General features: G+C 41.3%; 1 protein-coding gene and 2 long non-coding RNA genes across 13 annotated transcripts in view; 1 reads left to right on the forward strand and 2 right to left on the reverse strand.

Annotated features, from left to right (window-relative positions):
• The window catches only part of QKI (QKI, KH domain containing RNA binding), a 156,654-nt gene extending 153,075 nt beyond the window's left edge, over positions 1–3,579 (reverse strand). For 4 of the 11 annotated variants that reach the window (XR_001874555.1, XM_017813682.1, XM_017813678.1 and 1 more), the window contains exon 1: positions 2,837–3,577. Coding sequence is in view for 8 of the 11 variants with exons in the window: in XM_017813682.1 (XP_017669171.1) it covers positions 2,837–2,978 (142 nt within the window). In the remaining 3 variants the exon portion in view is untranslated. Of the gene's footprint in view, positions 1–415; positions 468–2,836 lie in introns of those variants that run through there. The other 7 variants (XR_001874556.1, XM_017813681.1, XR_001874557.1 and 4 more) reach the window with 6 other exon arrangements.
• Positions 3,580–5,681: 2,102 nt separating this feature from the next.
• On the forward strand, positions 5,682–16,706 carry LOC108496750. The gene is made up of 2 exons (XR_001874573.1): positions 5,682–5,857; positions 11,522–16,706. It is a non-coding gene; the product is annotated as an uncharacterized LOC108496750 (long non-coding RNA).
• LOC108496751 lies at positions 7,698–18,207 on the reverse strand. Its single transcript, XR_001874574.1, has 3 exons — positions 17,612–18,207; positions 16,386–16,511; positions 7,698–7,914 (listed from the first exon to the last, which is right to left on the reverse strand). It is a non-coding gene; the product is annotated as an uncharacterized LOC108496751 (long non-coding RNA).
• Positions 18,208–19,672: the final 1,465 nt, after the last annotated feature.

The raw sequence follows: 19,672 nt of genomic DNA on the forward strand, positions 1-19,672 counted from the left end.
AATGAAATTTCAGGGCAGAGCATACAAAGAGGGAATGTGAACCCTGTAACCTTGTTTTTAGATTATATATATATATATCTACATAGACACACACTTGCCCCAAATACTTGGTATTCTCAAAGGTGCCAGGAAACAACTGATGAAACTATTAAATAATACACTTTTAAGAAAGTGCTCTAAATCTTGCAGACTGTTTTAGCAAACCTGTAATTTGCTATTGCTAAGCCCTTCTGCTGGAGAATGTCAGTGTAGCATACAATTCAAGATATTTAACACAGTCCCTCCTCTGAGAACCAGGATAAGCGTTTCACCGGAAAACAACAACTTCTCAACTGTTAATTGCTATGACCTACTCCACCTCTGTAATACTGCCTGTAAGCACCCAATATATGTAAGCCCATGCAAATACCGATACCTGCACAAATCCACAAGCATTTTGTCATTTTTGGCATCTTCTAACAGACCTGTTAATTTCCCTGCCCCAGTCAGCACTGGTGCTCAGAGGCTGGCCTCACGCATCAGAAAAAAAAAATAACTAGCGCCCCTTAGTGTTCACATTTTGAAGTCATGAAGCAATTTAGTAGATTTGCATGAAACATTTTTTTCAACATTCCAAAAAGTTTTCTGCCTCCACAATACTTCCACACAATTGCCAACGTAAACAGGAAAAGCAGAAAAGCTTAAAGGGATAGCAGTCTTCTTCCAGAGACTATTCAGAAACACAGATTGTATTTTATTTATTTTTCTTTTGAAGAAGAGTGTGACGAACAGTTCCAACACAGTCCTTAAACTTTTTCAGCAATGGTCTTGAGAGCCCTCATTTTGAAACTCCAATACTTGACAAACAGGCTTCCAGAGTTTTCAATATTTCAAAATATATGACAAGATGTAAGTACTTCAGACAATCCTTTTTCAGTGTCCTTTTTGTATTGGGAAATGTTTTTCCTTCCTTTTGTTCTCTGGGGAAAAAGAAAAAAAAAAGGCTCCGGGCCTCCTCTGGCCAAATACGTTAAGTTGAAGAGATTCAGGAATTTAAAAATCCAGTATCAAGCCTCTAGAAGGCTCATTTGTGCTATAAAGGAATCTTCTCAGTCGAGTTTCTTCTTGATGTTTATTGTAAGTCTAACTATTCTGAGGAGATTGTTTGCTGTGGTGACCAAGAACATATGTCTTAAATAGTTTTACTTTTCACGTCCGCATTTGCTCCAATATAAATTCAAACTCCTCCAAGAGTCTTGAAAATAAAAATAGAATCTCCCATTACATTGCTTCCCACAGTCCATATTTTGGTATTCTCCACCAGGTTTGTGGTTTGGGTTTTTTTTTAATTCCTCTATCATTTCTTTCAGAAGGTAGCATTTTCTCGATACGCTATTTTTGTGTTGTACTACAGTCACTATCTCATTTTTACAGTCTTGGGAGAGGGCGGGGAGTTGTTCTACCAAATATAACCAGTTCTTTCATCTTCAGAGGTCAACAACTTCCCAAACTTCTTTTAGCGAGGAAGAATACGTCCGCAAACAAGAATCCTAACTCCAAATCTTAAAAATCAGTATTTCACACTAAGAATTCCAACAAGTTAAAACTGTATAAATAATTTATGGCCTCATCGTATTCTACAAAGCTATCACATACGATTAAACGAATAGGTCCAACCCTCCAGAAAGCCTAGGTTTAAAGTTGTAAGAAGGGAAACGCCTTTGACAAGAAAAACAAACCTGTGAACCCGAGTATAAGGTGAATTTAAAATACTAAGAACAAGTGTATCACCTTATTTTTAACACAGTGGGTCTGCTACTGTAGTGAGAAAACGTATGGGATACAGTAAGTTCCCAACACGTATTTTTCTATTTCTAAAATATGATTATTTATATGTAAAAGCTTAACCTTAAAGAAATTTATTTAGGAAAAAAATGGGGGGATGCGGGGGGAGCCCTCGCCTCGCGGCAGGAGCGGGTGCGGGGCTGGGGTGGACGTTTGGCAGGAGTAGACTAGGCAATTTCGTAACCCTTTTTTCCCTTCACTAAAGTCACACGTAGGAGTCTTTAAAGTTAAGTTTCTTTAAAAGGTAAGGGTAGCTGAAAGAAGAATTTACTCGCTTCCCTCGCAATATAGGAAAACCGTAATTAGTTTGTGGCCAGTTCGGGGTGGGGTAGATCTGGAGCTGAAGAAAGAGCTCAGTCCCCCTCCGCCTTAGTCATTCAAGTCCAAGCAGCTTCCAGAAGAGCCAAATCTCGAAACCAAACACCCGCTGCCCCCCCCCGGCGGGGGCCCTGGGGCCGGGCGGCGGAGCGCTCCGAGGGCGCCGGCAGGACCCCTCTGTCCCCCGCCGCCGCGGGAGGGAGGGATGGAGGGAGGGGAGCGCCAGCCGCCAGCCAGCCTTTCCCCTCCTCCCTGCCTTCCCCCAGAGCGCATTCCTGAGCTCCTCTCCTCGTTCCCTCCCCTCCGTGCCGTAGTTACCCTTACCCCGGTTTTAGGAGATGGTGCGGAGAAGGGGGAGGGAGGGGGGGGGGGGGGGGAATAAGGGGGGAAACCCTCCAGGGGGGAGCGGGCACCCGCGCGGCCGGGGCTGCTTCTCCCCCTTCCACTCGCTCCCCGAGTCCCCCGGCACCGCACGGCGGCGGCCAGGGCGGGGAGAGCCCGCACTTCCCCTTTGTTTTAGGCTCCCCAGCGGGGCCGGGAGCGTGCGGGGAGCAGCGGGGAGAGCGGAACAGGCCCCGGGCCGTCCCTGCCGCCCAGCCGGGCTGGGGCGGGAGGCCGAGCGGGATCCCCGGAGCGGGGGAGGCAGGGCAGGGCGGCGGGGCGGGGGAGGGGGCGGCCGGGCGAGCGCTTTTACCTTCGTCCAGCAGCCTCTCGAGGTGGTTGAAGATCCCGCAGAAGTTGGGGAGGCTGCTCATCAGCTTCTTGTCGTTCATCAGCTGCATCAGGTAATCGGGGCTCGGCTTCGGCTTCTCCTTGGTTTCCATTTCCCCAACCATATTCCAAGCCCGCGCAGAGACGGCGAGCGCCCGCAGCAGCTCCGCCGAGCAACGCGACCGCGGCACGGGGCGCCCGGCTGGATCCGGGCGGGCAGGGAGGCGGTGGGGGAGGGGAGGGGGCGGGGAGGGGAGCTTCCCCGAGGAAGGAGGAGAAGGAGGAGGATTCAAATCCGGAGACAGACGCAGACCCGCCGCTGAGTCCCAGGGACCGAGGGGGGGGAAAAAAAAAAAAAAAAAAAAAGAGGAAACTCGGTAGAAACCCCCGTGCGGGCTGCGCCCTCCTCCCCGGGCACAAGGACCCGCCGCCGCCTCTCGGTGCCGCCGCCGCTTCCCTGCTCCGTGCGCCCTCGGCCGGCGCAGTCCTCGGTGTGTCCCCCCTCCTCCTCCTCCTCCCGCGCACACACACGCTGAGCCCGGTTCTCCTCTCGGCGCTGCCCCCTGTCTTCGCGGCGGGGGAGGGAAGGAGGGGACGCGCGGGGCGGGCGGGCGCTGCTGGCGCGGCTGCCGCTTCCGAGGAGCCGCCGCCGGTGTCTCCCCGCTGTTGCCGCCGCCGCTGCTGCTGTTGTTGCCGCCGCGGTGCGCTTGGCGTGTGTCCTCCTCCTCCTTCTCCTCCTCCCGCCCGCCCGCCCTCCTGCCGCCGCTGCTGCTGCTGCTGCCGCCGCCTGTGGCTTGGTGAGTCTCAGCCCCGCCGCCGCCGCCTCCTCACTTCTCCTCAGTTCGCTCCGGAGTTCGCTTCAGTTCAGGCTGCGCTGGCAGCAGCGGCGGCGGCGGCAGGAGGGGAGGGGGCAGGGCCCACGGGGGTGGGACATGCCGGGGGTGGGACCAGGGGCGGGGCGGCCGCTGCCCGGCGGCGGTGGCGGTGGCAGCGCCACTTGGCGGAGCCGCAGCTGTGCCTCCCTCGCTCTCTCCCTCTCTTCCGCTCCGGGAGCCCGGGGCGGCGGCGGCGGGGGGACAACCAGCTTCCCGTGCGCCCCCGCCCCACCCGGCCCCGCCCCGCCGCGCGGGAACACGAGCGCGCGCACGGAACTCTCCCAAACAAAGTCGCGTCGCGGCGCCTTCGCCGCCAGGGCGGGGGCGGGGCCGGGTCACGTGCGTCCCCGGGGGCGGGGACAGCCCCGCCGGGGCGCGCGTGTTCGCGCCGCTCCGTGCTGCCCTGGTGTCGCGCGGCGGCGGGGCCAGGGAAGGGGGAGGGGGCAGGTGTGCGCGGGGGCTGCGCGCGCGCCTGCGCACGCGGGCGGTGGGCGGTGCGGACGGCGCGAGGAGCGATTCCCGGTCGGTCCCGGGGCCGCGGGGGCGGGCGGGGAGCGGGGAAGCCTCGGGAGCGCCCCGGTCGCCATCGGCGAGCAGGAAGAAGCGGAGCTGGCGGGAAGCCGTTCTCCCTAGATGCGCGGAGCGAGTCGGGGTCTGTCCGTGCAGGCGGCGGCGGCGCGGCCGCTCGCACGGCCCTTGTCCCGCACGGCCCCCCTGCGGGCACCGCGCAGCGGCCGCGCAGGCCGGGCCAGCCCGCGGGTCCCGTCACGCTCCTGCCCGCCCGGGCCGCGTCGGCGGGGCCGCTTGGAGCCCTTTCTGCTCGTAGGGCAGCGCCGCGTTTGGGTATCGGCCGTGTCTTGTTTGGCGGGTGTGTATGGGAGACGTGCTAGGAGCAGCGGTGTCCGGCAGCCAGGACCAAAGTTAATATGCTCCATCCACTGCAGCTGCAGGGGCAAAACAGCGCGGCGCGGTTGCTTGTACGTATTTCTCCTTCCCCACGCAGCTACTCGGTGTTGTTACTTGGTTTTTATTACTTAAGAGATCATCAGGAAGCTTTGATGTAGTTTTCGATAGCTTGGTAGAGAGTTTGTCACAAAGCTAGATAAAAATCGGTGCATTCTTCATATAGCTAGCTGAAGACAGTCTTTTTTAACAGGGCTGGGGCTGTTGCTTGAAGTTCTGTGAAAAATTCAAATGTATTTCAATACATACTGTACGGTATTTGAAGATAGATTAATCACAATGAACCAATGCTTCCAAAACTAAAAAGAAACAGACACGTCACGTTGACAGGTGCACAGTGTCATTGGGTAATGTCAAGCAGGGTTAACTGCTTTTCCTGAAAGATGTGCATTGACAAAAATGTAGAGAAAGCATAGTTCTCGAAATAGTAAAAATGCCTTGGATTATTGCATTCCATCTAGTGTTTATAGTATATTTCCCCTTTAAACAGGCAGAGCTCATTATTTGGACATGAGAATTTTTATTTCATTTCAGGGGTTTGTTTACATTAAGTAAAAATTAATGGTTTATGTAAGGTAAGTCAATTTTATTGCTTCCATCATTGAAAGAAATTATATAGTCAGTCAGAAAACATTATCTTTGTTATCAAAAAGTAGCAATGTTACAAACCATTTTTTATAATATAGGTTCTTAGTTCATCAGTAGCATGCCCACAACACAAAACATTGCGGTTCCTATTTAGTAACATGATTGTGTTTGTTCTTTTCCAGCCTTGTTTTAGGATTGTGAGAAGCTAAAATACAACTTTACATGCTTAAGAGAATTGCCATCCTTTTGCTTCTTGTAGACCAGTCTGGACGATGATGCATTTTTGTAGCCCTTTACTCACTGATTTTTAAGCAGTGAGTGAAGGCTCTTTTTAACCCTGAGAAAACATGCTGTCAAATCCTTCCATTTGATTAAGGGCATCCGTCGAACAGCAAGCTTTCATCCTAAAATTAGATAAATGTCGATGATGTTAGAATAATTGTTCTGGACTGATGATTCTCACAGTAAAAAGAGCATATGGAGACTTTTTTTTCAGCAGATTTGGTGCAGCTGTTCCCACACCACTTCATTATTGCTTCCAGCACATCAAGTGTTTCCAGTGCTTGAATAGGAGCAAGGTAAGAAATACCAGCACAAATTGTTGTGCAGTAACTATCAGTTGTCTTACCTACTAATAGGAACTAGAGAGCTTATCATATGTTATTTTGTGCTTATTTACTGGAGAATGAAATGGTGCACACCAGCAGTTGAGGAATCACTCATGCAGCGCAATGCAAAATTCAAGCCCTAGTTTGCTATATGTTAATCTGAATTATTTTCTTAGAACAGTACAGAAATTGAGACAAAGCTATATGATAAAGCTGCCCATTTAATTAGGCATAAATGACAAAAAAAATTCATATCCTTTATTTTTTCTGTAAATACTTCAAGACTGTGAATTTAAATCTTTAGAGAAAAGCCTGTGGAAAAGCTGAGTGTTTTAATAAAATGCAGATCATTCAGCATTAGTTTTAAATAAGCAAATCAGCACGATATCTTTCTTTATCAAAAACACAGTAAAACCAAAAAAGCTACCTAAAAACCCCTCTCAGCATACCTTATGTTCTTCTTTCTGCCTTTACCTTCCCACACTTCCACATCCTAGGAAAGGGTGTTTTAAGAGTTCCAAGGAGATGAAAGTAGAATTAGTTCTGGTTAAAGAGCTGTGAGAAGGTATAGCTCCCATCGAGACTGGCATGACTACAGCCTGATCTACAGAGGCACTAGAAATACTCTTACACTGTCTTAATTTTCCTGTGTTCCCATGGGGAAAGAAGGCAGGGGGAAGGACATGACGCAGGACTGGGTAAACAGGTTCTGTGAGTATGGGTGAGAGGTTGTGTGGTCTTGATGTCAAGGGGAAGGGGAGGGGGCAGAAAGAGAGAAGTTGATTAGTCTCTTTCAAGATAATCAGGTCCTGTGGTCTTGAAGGGTTCTTTAGGTAAGTACTCAAGGTCTTAACTTCAGTCTAGACACAAGCAGAAGTCCCTATCTTTAACTCTTGTGTTTTCATCTAGGTGGCCTTTCTTGTATCACGTAACCTGTAGTATTCTCCAACAGTTTCTCTTTTAAGGTGAAGTTTCATTGCATTAATCTAATCTCAAAGTTAGAAAAATTATGATAATGTGAGCAGCAGCCTCTATATATTACAGTAAAGGTCTGCAATGATCATAAAAAGCAAATTCAATTACTGCTATAATGTTCATAGCTGATAACACCTTGGAAATGGGAGATCTGAAGGCTAATGACTCCTGGGAAGCATACTCATTCAAAAGTGTTGGCTATTACTTCCAGCATCTCCGTTGACCAAATCATAGGCATATACTGTTGGATGTTGTCACCCTTCTGCAGTGCTGTCTGTATTAGGAAGATACCACTGTGCTATACTACCCTTCTTTAGGGAAAGAAACAGTTCTTCACTTAACCATTACAGTCACTTGAAAAACAAACCCACACTGTGTGTGTGATTCATTATTGACTCGTTCATAGTGTACAAGGTTGTAGCTACTGTAACTGTAATGCAGTAGTCAGACATGCCCAATACCAGATGAACATTTGAAATTCATTTATCTTTTAAGCAAGGTGCTTAATTCAGTAACAGAATAAGGTCTAGAGCCAGACTAAAAATCTTGAGAACCAATTAGATTGAAATTCTGTGCAGTGTCTGACAATGAAAAACATATTTCTCTTGACATTAAGCCAAACCAACAGGTAACTTTTCAAACAGAAGCTATAGTAGCATGTCATTCAAAGTAATAAGCAGATGATGTGTTCATAGTCTAAAAAGGGACATTTCTAGGTGTTCTGTGTAATCCTGGAAGAGATAATGCCTAAATTTGTCCACTGGTGATGTTAAGTCATTGCTGAAGAAGTAGAAGATACAGGTTTTAAATACACCTGAGTCTGGAAGGATTCAGATTTGTATCTTTTATACTTAAATTACATCAAGCTGTACAACTGTGAAGAAGGGTGTAGTAACCCATAATATCACTCCTGGTAGAACTGGCTATTCCTCATGTTGGAATAAAGAAGGCAGAAAAAGAGATACCTTTGTGATTCACCCACTTATACAAGAGTAGGAATTGCTGCAGTCTCAGTGTTCCTGTGGTTGTGTATTAATTATGCGGTCATTAAGCTGGAAAGAAAAGACAATGCTAAGTAAAATAAAAGAAGTATTTTTCCACCTTTGACCTAAATCTTGTACCTGGCAGTTTTCTTGGTAAGGTATTATTTCATATACCTTATGTTACTGTTGTGGGATAGTGTTACATAGACAGAATGGAGAGGCCTAAATTCTGCTTCCTATAATATTAAGCATTTTATGTAACTCTGTGTAGTTAGGGAAGGCGTGGGTATCTCTGTTTTGGGCTTCACTTTACCTATCTGCCAAACAGTCATCAGTATGCACAGAAAAGATGTAAATCAATATATAATAGATTACATCTACTTTCCAGATTACCATAGAATGATTGCCTAGTAGATTGTACTTTTAAGTAGATTATTTCCATGGATATGCAATGGCTGTACATGCAGTTTCTTTAAGTACTATGTAGGCTTTTCTCCAGAAAAGATAGCATTCTAGCAACAAGGAAAGGTGTGTCTGTCTAGAGAGGGTGGTAGTTCTGCTGTACTCTTGAGAAATCTCTGCGTTGAAAACAAAGTTTAAATTGGCTACATTTCACATTCTTCAGTAGGAGATGAAAATGAAGTCTCATGTATGCTAGTTTTATTACGGTGTTGCTGAGAAAGGCAGAAAACAGTGAGAAGGAGGGAAAGAAAAGCAATCTGACAAGGCATAGAAAAAAAAATACCAGCAGTTACAGAGAGAAAACTAAATTGAGGTAGTGCATTGTAAACATAAAATTTACCCATTTTATCATCTCCTTCATAACAGCACTTAAATTTTAAAAGCCGGGGGGAAAAACTATTTACAGAACATATTTGAATCCTGTATTTTGAAGGTGTGTTTTACCTCTAAGCTCATAAACATTCCTACACCTTATAATTTATGAACACTTGCATTGTTTTAGTGCATTTTACTGTTGGATTATGAGTAATCGATGCTCTGCCTAGGTCAATAAAAGAGGCAAAGTAATCTCTTGAAATACACCATGCACATTTCCAGTGGTTCTAATCCCATGCACACTCCTATAGCTTCAGTTAGTGTGCTAGATATGACTCTTTCCATCTCAGCAGTCACAAAAGTACTACCTTAGCGGTATAGCTGTGCTCGCATAATGGGGAATTTCAGATGGCTTCTGGCCTGTCACTTTTGGAAGCAAAATATGAGCCAATCTGTGCCACACATTGCAAAGTGGGAATAGCGGTGAGTGTGTCTTACTGTAAGTGCTGCCTAAATCTGTGGAGACACTGAATTGACCACTGCTAAATATGATATCTGTCATTGGGAGTCCAGCTAACATCCATTCAAGTTAAAAGACTGCAATATTTTTATTATTTGGAAATAAGGAATATTGAGAGATCTTGGCCATTATTTCAGACATACCTGGTTTTTTACCTTCTATCTGTTTTGAACTAGGTGCCTAAATTTAAAATTATTCAGGATAACATTCTGCATTTTAATTGATGCAGTCATCTCACCTACAGTAGTGCCCTCAGCAGCTTTTTAAAATTTTCTATATGTAACTAAAAATATAATGTTGAAAGACATACTTTTGTGTAAGATATATAATCAGAAGTATTTTACTTGTAACCATAGTGAGAAATGTTTTCACTTATACTATAGGATTAAAAAAAATAATAAAAAGTTCATATCAGGGAAATTTGCAGATTTATTTTGGCAACCACAGTGGCAAAGAGCTGACATGTAAAGAAACAGCTAAGTTCTGTTTCTCGGGTACACCCTCTTTTGCTAAAATACCACAGTATGTTGGTTACTGTGAAATATAAATAATTTCAGTCTTAACTTTGTAAATAGATTTAAAATAAACATTCTTCTCAATTACCACTAAAACCAAATAGAACTTATAATGCAATTCAAGTATTAATTCAACTTTTCCTTTTTAACACGTGAAATGTGAATATATATGTATATTGACTTACACTGTGGGATTGCTAGTGATGTGTTGCGTATTCGTTTTAATGTTCAGTATTCAAAGAGCAGCAGTTCTTACACAAGGAGCTTATATTTAACTGGACAGAAAACATCTAGACAAATTATAAGAAAACTTTAGCATTTTCTTAAACTTTGCAGTAATGAGCAAGAAATATTTGTATTGGTGGGCCTTCTAAGACAGTGTAATTAATTAATCGGTCTGAAAAGTTCCGAATCTTATTTTTTACTAAAAGTCTTTTTTTTCCCTGCTCAAAATACTTTCTATTTTCCTAGTCATTATTAAATATAAACCCTTTTTTATGTGTTTAATGGTAAATAGAAGTATCTGGAGCTACAAAGCTGTGAGAAAAGAAAGGGACTAAGCAATATGAATGCTTATAGCTTCTGGAGATTGAAACAGAGTTGCTGAACAGTGTTCATCCAAAGCAAAGGACAGAGCAGTGCTATAGTGGTTGTTGTTTACCCACGCAAAGACCATTGTGTTTCCATGCTGTAGTATGCTCAGAAGCTTGCTCTCTTCTTTATCTGTCCATTGCTATTTGTGCCTTCTCTCTAAAAGGAAGCAGCAGTGTTCAACTTCTTTTGCACTTTAGGAAGCCTAAAGTCTGTTTTGATTGTGAATTACTTGATGTCTCCCATTTTTTCCTCCTACCCACAGTCTTTCTGTTGAGTGTGGGAGACTTTTCCTGGAATATAGTAGCCACACATATTTGAGTTATGATATGCCCCAGAACCTACTTCACAGTTTTCTACTCATCAGAAGCTATGAAACACTTTGTAGTCAAGTACCTCAAGTTGCTTGAATGAAGGGCAGGAGTGCACAGACTTATTGCTTAAGCACTTGGATAAATTCAGAATTTCCTTGTAGAAACAGGAAGCATCCCAAATCTCATGCCATCTTTGTCAGAATTTGTAGGCTGGTCCATATTAAGTCCTTATTTGTCACCAGAGTTCAAAGGACAAGTCTTAACAATCAGTAAAACACAACTCTTGGGCTCAAAGCCAAAAGATTAATGTTTCTGGGTTGTTTGCTTATCTAGGAGATGTGACTCATTTTGTGTTACAGTTATTTAATACAAGATCATGTAATTTTATATAGCTGATACTGGATCTGATTACTGTTTAAAATGAGTTCATTGCTTGATCAGAGTAAGTAATTGTTACAAGTTTATAAGCACAATAAAAGATAGGATTCACTTGTACTCCACTTGAATCTCCAGAAGGTCACTTTAATGCCATAGTTTGCAGATGTTTTTTACACCTTTTGGATGTCTGGAGTGGCCACTGCAAACTGTTGATCCATCAGCTGCATGCAGAATCGTTTTGTATTTACCACTTTTGCTCTCGGAATAGTCTGAGCAACAGCTTGAGTTCAGGATTTTGACAAGAACTAAATTACTTGTTGAGGGTAATGCAGTCATTCCCAAGCTTTTGGCTTGGTGTGTTAATATTTTACATTCATCAAGTCATTGTGTTGGCCAGACCACAGAGCAGGGAGGCAAGGGAATAAGCTGAAAAGTTCACTACAGTGTAGAGGCGAAATACATGCAAAAATCACTGCAGCTAAATTTGAAGTGTCTGGAAATTATGCTTTACAGTGCTGGCCATCTCTCAAAGTCTCACAATTTTTGTTATTATTCTTAGTTTGAAATGTTTTGTGTTGCAGATCGTGACTGAAATACAGGGAAGGGAAACAATGCATTTCCTGTAGATTCAAATGACTTCTGTACAGATCCAGTTCACATGAGTCCAGATATTCCTGTTCATTTAGAACATGAGAAGTTTCCATGTACATATCACAGCTTTTCTCATAACTTGTAGAAGTTTTTAAGGATGCTTCTCTAATAGGCAGTTATTGTATAATTAATAAATAAAAGTGATTACTGAAATGTTAGTGTTATCTCTTAGGGTATTGTATTTGTTTGAAAATATATATATGAAAGTTTCATGAGCAGTTTTCTTCACCTTTTAGGTATTTACATAACTTGTCAAACTGTTAAAGAAAAGTTATTACACTTATGTTGATTACAGGTTTTTGTTTGAACAAAAAGGGTATGAAATTGTCTCTGGTTTTAGCACACACCCTCTCTACACACCCCAAATCCTGATACAACTAAAGAACTGTTACCCTGTCAGCAGAGCAGAGAAATGCACAAATCAGTTTCCCAGAGGGTATACTATCCAATACACTATCCAATTTGCATAACAGTACTGTTTGGATATGTATTAACAAATGAATATTTAGTCTGGTCTGACAGTATGCTCAAAAAACAACAGGTTGTGGCGGGAAGTATAGAGAAAACAGTATTTGAGGCAAGGCAGGAAAAAAGATACTATGAATTTTTGTTGTAATGTTTTGATAAAAGAAAGCATGAAAACAGTTGTTAAGTAATTACACAGCCTTCCTTCTACCCACCCTAGAAAGGTCTGTAAAGTCCCTGTTATTTAGGAAGCTGGCAAAACATTTCTCTGTTAGAGGTGGAGGAGAGGCACTGCTTGACTTAAAGCATTTCCCCATCTCTAGAATGTTTCTCCTTGCTTTTGAGGAGTCATGACATAGCCAATTAGATGGCCAATTTTCATGCCAGAGGGTGGTCTTCCCCTTAGCAAGTCAATTAAAATATACACTCCTTCCTTGGTTTTCCTTCGAGGTAGTCTATTTATAGCTGTCCATCTGATTTTCATTACTAGAGGCGTAATTGATCTTTTGTCCCATTCTGAAGTTTGTATTCACCTATCTTACAGGTTAGTAGAAAAATTAATTATCCCTCTGGCTACAGATATATCTTGGTACTTCATGAGAAGTTTGTCAGTGTGGGTGGAGTCCTTTGTGTTAGAGTGACACTGGGTGATTAGTGGGGGAGTCAGAGCAGCTTGCATGCTCATGCTTGTACCTGTTGTTACATTGATGTGGTCACTATCAGGGTTTTGGGGAGGTCTGGTAACAAAAACCAAAAACCCACTTCAGCTGAGTTCATTTAAGGAAGAGATTGAAATAGAGATTAATTTGAAAATAATATACTTGGACTGTTCTGTTATCATGAGTACATAATAGAAGGTTAACAAGATAGTAAGATAAGCGAATATTATGTGACTAAAGTGACCATTTTACATGTACTATTTATATAATTTTGCTGTAGTTAATCTGATTGATTGGAGTTCAATGAATTCAGTGAGTTACATGTTTTTACAAAAAACAAAAAGTTGCTCTTTTGTCTGCTTATGATCAAGAGTTTTGTTATGTGTGAATCATTACTTGTGTCTTATTACAGACTTTAGTGGCCTTTATGCCCTTTTGGCATAAAAAGAACACCTAAACATAGTAGTTGTAGATCAGGAGTCACTGTATGTAGGTAGTGTGATGTAATCCTTCAAAATTAATTTGATCTCAGATCATAAAATAAAATATTTGTTGAGTGTATGACACATTCCCTCATTTTTTAAAAATTAAAATAAAAAAATTTGCAGAATCCTGAACAATTCCGTAACTCTGTTCAATTGTGCAAATCCATTAAATCCTAAATTTTACTGGTGTTCTGGGATTTATCTGTAATTTTTGACAGTGTTGTTTGTTAGAAATGGAGTATTATATGTAAATATATAGAACGTTTTGTCCAAATTGTACGGGTTTGTATCTGTACATTGTGATCTCATTATCACTCATTAATTGTCAAATTACCTAAAATTGCTTTCCATATAACCCAGTTGTCCTTTTATGTTATTTTTTTAAGTCTGTATGTCAGTGTGTGGGTGACAAACAGGTAGAAAAATTTCTCCAGCTTCCCAAACATGAAGTATTTTTCTTCTCCTCTCAAAAAATTACACCATATAACAAAAGTAGGAAGAAAGCACGCACATCCTTTGCAAAGCCAGTCTGTTGGGTCATGCGCAGAGCACAGCCAAGCACTGAGACTGAGATTGTATTGACAAGAACAAGATGAATGGCCCCCTGGAGACTATGGGGTTTGTATGCTCGTTTCCACCACCTTTTCATCCTTTTGTACCCCCTTTCAGTTCATATGCAGATTAACTCAAACCAAGTCCACACTAAATACTCTTTTTCACTTTAGTTTTGGAAGGTAGGTGGAGGATCTAAATATTTATGAGCCTTTTTTCCTCTGGTTTATGATGCACTCTTGTTGAAGGTTGAGGAATTACGTTAATGAATGCATGCCTGCACACACAGACACAGAAACCAGGCAAAAGGAAAAAAAACCACACAAAGCGTTGTCAGCTCTAATGTCGGCGCTTACTAAAACAGTTCCCATAAAAAAAAAGGCAAAGAGATTTAAAATCCATTGCCAGGAGAAAAATAAATTGTATGACTGAGCACAAAAGAAAGAACAAAGTTTCATCTTTGCTTTCCTCAGTTGTAAATGAAACTCTTGTTTCAGCTCTGAATAAATTTGAAATAGAACGTGTTAATTGAAAAATGAAAGCTTGTCTAAAAAGTCTTAACTGGATTTGTGTTTTCAGTAATGAAGAAAAGGCAAAGCTTTGGTCCTGTACAGTTTAACATCGGTAGTAATAAACATGGTAGTATTTTCTGATATGATAAAAGGTGCAGTTAAGTATGCTTTAATGAGACAAGTCAGATAACTCAGTGAGGCTGGTTTTGCCATGATTTTGCCAACTTCAGTACATTTATCCAGGAGAGTTAGTTTTTGTGAGACTAAAGGTTTTTCTGAAAACTGTCTTTTTTTCAAAGCTAAATGGAATATACCGAGATTATAGCTGGATATACTAGAATATTTATTTTCAAAATTGTTAGTTCAAAACTAACTTAAGGAATATGCCTTTCTTAGATGGAAGACTATATGGCATTAAAATACTAGTACTGAAATATGGGTATTTTAATTCTTTTAATACTGCATTGTCAAGAAGAGTCAACTGTTCGACTTCTAATCATCTCTGCCTTCCTTCTACCCCTTTTTATTCTCCAAAACACACATAGCAATGCCAGACAGGGCCACAGCTCACACAAGTGGGACAGTAAATTCTTTCACATTCAGGAACCAGAACATGAGATTTTAAAATGTGCTTTTGTGCTATAATTTAAAACCTACTGAAGCAATTGCAAAATACTAGCTCTTCAAGTGCAATAGTATTTAACTGTCTAGGCTCAGTTTTTCATGTTTATAATATGCCTATCTGAAGTTACTAAAACATTGTCCTAATATTTTCATCTTCTTATAGTACTTTGTTTTCAAGATATTCAGTTTCATCTGTAATTAAATCCAATAAAGCCATGTATATTTAATTTATTCTAAAGTTATTGTTTACGATCTTAAAATGCAGATTTTGCTATTTTCAATTACTTTGCTTGTGATATTCAAGGGTTAAGTGAAAAAATTTGGTTTAGCAGATCCCAAAACAGTAAAGAGGTATACGACCTAATAGCAAATTAGTATTTAACAACTGAAATCGCATCACTTTTGTTTAATCTTTCATCCTTTAGTCTAAATCTTCTCCCTCTTGCCTTTTCTTTTCCCCCTACATAGCCAGTTGTGACCACAGATACAGTTTTAGATATTACTTAAGTACTTAAGCTCCTTGATATGAACAAAAAAAAATCTCAGTTCTGTCTCTTAACTGGGGAGATTTCAAACTTACTTGGATTTGTCCATCCTGGGCAAATTGAAGCACTTATGTAGTATCTTAGCGAAACAGATTTGCACATCTGTACAGTGAAATGCCTCTTTTCTTTCTGTGGGTGGATTTGCAGGTGGGGGATGCACGACTTCCTTATATATATGTATAGCACACAGTGCATTAATAGGAAAATGAAGAAAATGCATCAAGCTAATAAATGTTGGAAGAGAAAGCATCAGGGAGATGAGATACTTGAATACGCTTTGAAGAAGGAAGATGCAGGGGTAGAGGCAGGCATAGGACAGCTTTTATATGGAGGACAGTAAGGGAAAAACAAAGTTGAGAGACTCCTTGGCTTGAGCAGGGGGCTTTGGGGCTCCCTTTAAGCTATTAACACTCCCAATTGGAGGAAAAAAATAGCACACCAGCCAAGGTCCTTGAAAATAGTTTTTTTGGGGGATAAGAAAGGTGGATGAACTATAGGCCTAAATCAGGGAACAGGCATGTTCTACAGGACAAGAGTCCTGTAGAAGGCTTTATTTTATAATACCAAATAAGTACAGCCCCCACCCCCCAAAAATTATTATGATGCTGATAATAATGAATAAATAAATAAATTCAAAATTCCCAAATCCAAAGAGCTTATAGCCCACAGGAGTGCCATATTAATGATAAGGAAAGCAATTATCTGTACTTTTCCCAAAAGGAAATGGCACAGGAAAGTACAGGAATGTACAAAGATGAGCCCAAGGTAGGCGTGTCCCTGTCATCTGCATCTAAGTCCAGCATGCTGGTTTTAAGGACAAGCCTGCTTCTCCAGGCTCAGAGGTTCATGTGGAAAGGGAGGAGCCAGAAAGTCCTGCTTCCAGACAGTGAAAACGCACAAATAAAACACTAATGCTTTCAGTGGATTCTTAAATGCAAGACCATGAGCCTACCTAGTGATCTGCCTTATGAAGTTTTGTTTCAAAAACAGCTAAGGGTACGAGCATATTCCTTACTCTCCGGATCAGAGAATCCCACAATGGATTCAGACTTTAGGTCCTTGGGCAAAATCCTAATTCCTGTGGGGAAAACAACAAAAAGAAGAAAAGGCATGGAACTGACAATAGAAATTCCCCTTTGATTGTTTGTACTCACATTTCTACCATTTTTCCATTCAATTTGCTCAAATACAGAAATCACAAGATATGGAAGAATTTTAAAAAAAAAACAAAAAAAACAACAAAAAAAACAACTGGAAACCACCAAACACAAAACCCACACACCACTAGAAATTGCAGGTAAGTTCTCTCAGCACTCAACCTTTGTGGTGAACACTAAAAATGAGCAATCTTCCTTTTTCTTAAGGCTGATTCTGAAGTGTTATCACATTATGTCTGAAGGCAGTGGGGTGCAACCATGTGTTTTCAAGAAAGTACTTTCATGAGTCCACTTCATCTTGAGGCTTGTATCTTTCCAAGTGGCATCCTGCATAAATTTGCCTTTTTTTTCCTTCCCAAAAAGAAATTTCCTACAGATGAATCACAGCATTCTAAATGGAATCCGCCACCTGCCTAAGCTATGAGAAGTCTAGCTGTTTCCATTTAACAGTCATCTCACAGATGGGAGGTGTATCTCCACGGATGGCACCGAACTGAAAGGGAATCTGAAGGGCTTGGTTTTTTGGGGGGAGTTTGATGTATGTGCTTACAGTATTTGTCTTTTGGTGCCTGAACAACTGATTTAGGTGTAAAACTTGAAAATTCTCTGTCTCCTGCACTCAGAGATGTCTCAGTTTCTGCTGATAGATAGAACTAAGAGCTCTTAGCAGACAGAAAGGTACAAGGGGCTGAAGCCACAATTACCAAAATGAGATGTCCTAAGACAAATTTCTCAAAAGACATTCCCCTCTAACATTAGGGGGGGGAAGCAATTTTGTTCATCATCTCTGCAAATATTGATAGAGCAGGCCTACAAATTTTTTTAAGTTGTTATGGATGATGCTGGCTTTTTTCTTCTTATACAGAAGCAATGTTCAAACTCCTAGTTCAGATTCATAAGCATAGTTCTATTAAGACTCCTCTGCCAGTTTAATGTCCAGGAATATCTTTCAGATGCCTAACCATCATTAATTAATTGATGAAGGAACCTAAGCCTACCTCTAGACACAAAGATTTATTACCTTGGGTACAGAACTTCTTCGAGTGTCATAACAGAAAGGCTGTAAGATGCTGGTAGAGTAAAACAGAACACCATTCCTCCCTCTGACACAAATCAGCTTCAGATTTCTTCACAAATCATCAAGAGGTTAGCTGTTGTTCTTCAGGCAAACAGCTTCCAATAGCAACAGTGCTGACCTAGGAAGGAGGAAGGTGGATTTGGGAGAGTTTTACTCTCCAAGAACAGTATTTTTCTTACCCTGCTTTCTCCTATTTGATTTTCTCCATGTAAAGGGGGAAGGGCAGAAGAATAGGTTCTCTTTGATAGCTGTTTTCTTACCTGTTGCTTTTGCCAGCAGAATCTGCACACTTTATAGATACAGAGTGATTATTTGAAAGGCAAAAGATGATACAGGTAAAACTTGCACACCTATTTGAAGGAGAACACAGAATAAACTGATATGAAGCCTGTGCAGTTATTCCAAGAATAAATATTCCCTGTTTCCGAACATCATAATTTGCCTCCATTCCATTTCTTGACATTTTTTTAAGCAATAATGTTGCTAATTTGATTTTCAAGGATTTTCTTTATAGAAGCATGAGAATTTTGGTTTTAAGAACTGTTGGATATCAGGAGTTAAATCAATGGAGGAAGCTTACGGAAGCCTCAAGAATCATTTCATCCTAAAGATCACCCAGTGTTCCTAAACTGTGTGGATGGAATGTGTTCCCGTAAGTGTAATGCGTAATGCCACCAAATATCAATGCACATAAGTCGAGTATTAATTACGTAGAATTTGGGAGCATTCTAAAAGTCTATTACTGAATCAAATATCTTTTGATTTTTTCATTTGTCAAAAGAAAGAAATCGTCAAAGCTGGAAACTGATCAATTAACATTTTGTGATATTTGTCTGAAGAAGGTAAAAGGGTTTGTTTTGTTCTTTAAACAGTTTACTAGAGTGATTTTTAAGAATAATGTCATCTAGATAAGAGTAATGATCTAGAAAGACACTGAAATGAGACAAAAGAAATCTGAATTTCATGTCAACTTCTGATACGGGTTTTTGTCTGCATCTCCGCTAAAAAGTTAATCAAACAGAACCAGGACTGAGCTGCAACCATAACGCTGATCACCGTGGGCTGGTCATGTTCATACTGTTAAGGTTTTATGAGGTTACAGCATGGTAACCTGTCAAACGGTGCCCACAAGTCTTTGGGAAAGTGCTAGTTGACCTTGAGGGAAAACTGTCCAGGGGCTCTTCTGACACCTGAGCAGCACTGACACTGGGATGCGTTTCCTTGCACTGTTGAATTTCTCAGTGCACATGTAATACCCATGAGTTTGATCAGAGCATGGGACTGTTCTATCACTAAGTGCCCCATTAGTGGGGAATAACTATTTTTCCTTTCTTCCTCTTCTTATCTGCTACATCTGTTGGGATTATGGTATCACTGGTAAAAATAATCTCTCTCTGTTATGGGTAAAAAATCTATTACAGTCAGAACATAGCTTTAATTTGAAGTTATTCCATACTACATTAATTAGAGTAGCAACAAAAAGATTTCCAAAATTTAGAAAAGTCTGATAAAAGAAATCTTAGCTCCCCTCACAAGTGAATCTGTAAATATACTAATATACAGTAGATGTGTGTATATATTTTTTTAAAATATACTATGGAAGAGTTCTTCATTACTGCATTCCTCTGCCAGGAGAATTAAGATAACAATCTAATACACAGCTATTTGAAAGAAATGTTCTAGCTAATTAAATAAGCTTATTCTTGCATTATGAATGACTCCTCCAAATACCTGGATATGTTTCCACATAGGCATATATGACATTTCACTCAAAAGTGACAGTGTTTAACAAAGAAAACAAAGGTAATTAGTCTTTTCTTGGTAATCTTTTATATTATCTTTTAAGATCAGGTTACATACCATATCATTTAAATTATAGCACAAAAAAACTGCTTAAGAAAGATGAAATTGCTGCAGAAATGAGGGACAGCACAAGTAAAATAGAACCCAAGCATGGGACAGGTGTTTTAATGCCTCCATACTTGGGAGTGAATTTTTTTCTAA

This window comes from Lepidothrix coronata, unplaced genomic scaffold (genome assembly GCF_001604755.1).
Source record: "Lepidothrix coronata isolate B3197 unplaced genomic scaffold, Lepidothrix_coronata-1.0 Scaffold42, whole genome shotgun sequence".
Classification (NCBI taxonomy): Eukaryota; Metazoa; Chordata; class Aves; order Passeriformes; family Pipridae; genus Lepidothrix; species Lepidothrix coronata.